The sequence below is a fragment of the Triticum aestivum genome, chromosome 6B (assembly GCF_018294505.1).
Source record: "Triticum aestivum cultivar Chinese Spring chromosome 6B, IWGSC CS RefSeq v2.1, whole genome shotgun sequence".
Classification (NCBI taxonomy): Eukaryota; Viridiplantae; Streptophyta; class Magnoliopsida; order Poales; family Poaceae; genus Triticum; species Triticum aestivum.
In genome coordinates, this window is record NC_057810.1 from 639,380,209 (window position 1) to 639,382,586 (window position 2,378).

The 2,378-nt window shown below is 54.4% G+C and overlaps 1 protein-coding gene across 1 annotated transcript; it reads left to right on the forward strand.

The window, feature by feature from the left end:
- The first annotated feature begins 578 nt into the window (after positions 1 to 578).
- Positions 579 to 1,357, forward strand: LOC123134647 (auxin-responsive protein SAUR32). Its single transcript, XM_044553856.1, has one exon. It carries the CDS (start codon positions 713 to 715, stop codon positions 1,073 to 1,075), a length of 363 nt encoding a protein of 120 aa, XP_044409791.1. The 5' UTR covers positions 579 to 712; the 3' UTR covers positions 1,076 to 1,357.
- Positions 1,358 to 2,378: the final 1,021 nt, after the last annotated feature.

Below are 2,378 nucleotides of genomic sequence, written 5' to 3' on the forward strand. Positions count from 1 at the left end.
CGAGTTGGGCGATGAGCAAAGCTAGACGAGAGCCCGACCAATTAATTGCCCCCATGCATCAACATCTCTTGTGGCCGTGGGGCAGCAATCACGTACAGCAACATATACTCGGAAAACAATTCCACCTGCCATGGCCAGTCCGCCGTCGTGGGCCAGGCGCGCCACGACCAAAGGACGACCTGTGCACCACCCGTCGGACGGGTCCGGCGAGGTGGCAACAGCGTGCCCCCTCCTCACCGTAGCCATCCCTCCACCTTCCACTCCCACGGCTCCACCTTACCTATCCCGCTCACGGCAACTGAGGCCTGACGCGCACGCGACGATCGCCCGGTACGGCCAGCGACCCCGACGCCGTAACCCGATTATTCGACGGGCCGGCGTGTCAGCGACGCAGACGATCCATCGCCCGACACGGAAGCCCCCGAGGACCGGGTTCCGTAGCAAAGGACGCCGTACGTACAGGCAGCAGCGCACGGGTGCGCCACGCACCGGCGGCTTAATCTTCTAATCTCTGGAGCCAAGCAGAAGCAGTCCTATAAAAACCACCGCGAGTGCAGCGAAGCACACCGCACCACACACACACCTCTGGATTGGCTCCTTGGCTCTAGCTGCCTGCAATAGAGCAGTGATCTCTTAGCACCAGCACCACCACCAGCAGCGACGGCGAGAGGGCGGCTGCAGTTGGACCGCCGGCGAGGGAGCTGCCATCATCATGCAAGGGGACCAGGCGGAGAAGAGGGGGAAGGTGAAGAAGGGGTGGCTGGCGGTGCGGGTCGGCCAGGCGGAGCAGCAGGGCGACGGGTTCCGGCGGTTCGTCATCCCCATCGCCTACCTCTACCACCCGCTGTTCCAGCGGCTGCTGGAGGCGGCTCGGGACACGTATGGCTACAACTCGGCCGGCCCGCTGTGGCTGCCCTGCTCCGTCGACGAATTCCTCCGCCTGCGCGCGCTCGTCGACCGGGAGACGGCGCACTCGCACTCCTCCTCCTCGCACCGCGTGCACGTGCAGGCCGGCGGCCACCAGCAGCACGGCTACTCCTTCGCCCCGTGCACCCGCGCCAAGGTCACCTCCTGATCCACCGACAGACCATCGAGCCCCGGCGGCCCTTCGTGCGAGCGTGCGCATGGCGACTGTGGGCACCGGAGCTCGCGTGCGGGGAGGAGTCCATCTGTGCACCGGAGACGATTACACTACACGTACATAGAGAGGCAGAGAGATACGGAGATGCTTGAGAGGCAGTAGGTGATTAGTCTATGATCCATATTGCCTATGATTTCGGCCTTGTTGTTCTTCTGATTCTTGCACATGCATGTGTACTAGATTAATTAACAGACCGATGTATAATTAACAGTTGAATTCGATCACAGTCGTCACAGCCCGGTTTAATATTACAACTTGGGGCGCGCTTGGTATAGGTGTAATTCAATACAGAGGTGTAAGATTTACAAGTGTATTTTACTGGGCATGACTGTTTTCCGGCTGGAAATGAAACCGACCGGTGGAGACGTGTATTTCTTTTACAGGTGTATTACAAAGAAAACGCTAATCCAAACGGGGCCTTGATCTGTTTCCCTGTCGTCTTTTTTCCCAAACTTCCAGCTCAAATTGAACAAGTTCGAATTGGAATACATAGTTCGGCAGTGCTAAAATGTTATGCTAAACAGATGAACGAACATCTCTTATCGCCTCAATCCTCTCCTGTCGATCATGCCCATCGAGTCTCAGCAGGACATGAAAGCAATCATATATTCCAATTAATCATGATGCATGGGGTCCTAAGAGAATATGAGGTACCGCGTTTCTTTCTGCTGGTAGCTAGATTCATGTCGTGTCGTTCAGGGTGTGGGTTCATCAGCATTAAGTTTCAGTGGAGGAGGTGAAGGAAGAGGTGAGAACAGACAGCACTCGCTTCAGGCCTGATCCTCTTCCATATCTATCTCCCCTACCCTACCTCTCTCTTTTCTTCCTTTCTTGATTATTATTCGAACCACAACTTGGCTTTCTTGAAGCAAAGCTAGGCCAACGCAACGCATGATATACACGCATACCACACCATGCACGGCGGGCACCTCCGTCATTTTCTCACGGAGAGCAGTACAGTTCCAGTGCTCAGTGGTACATGGCTTTTGAAAGTATCCAGAAATCAGCACCTAATTCTACTTCACTTTCTTGTGCGACGAATTTACTTGTTTTAAACGACTTTAAACCCCTTACAGGTTACAGCGTAATGGATATATACAAGTCATGCACCAACTAGTGAATATACGTCGTGCATCACCATTTTGATATGGTATAAATTTAAGCTGATGGTGTTTGACATGCGGAGCCCTAGAACTTATTGTGTTGCTTGACGTACGTGCTAGGCGATTCCATACAA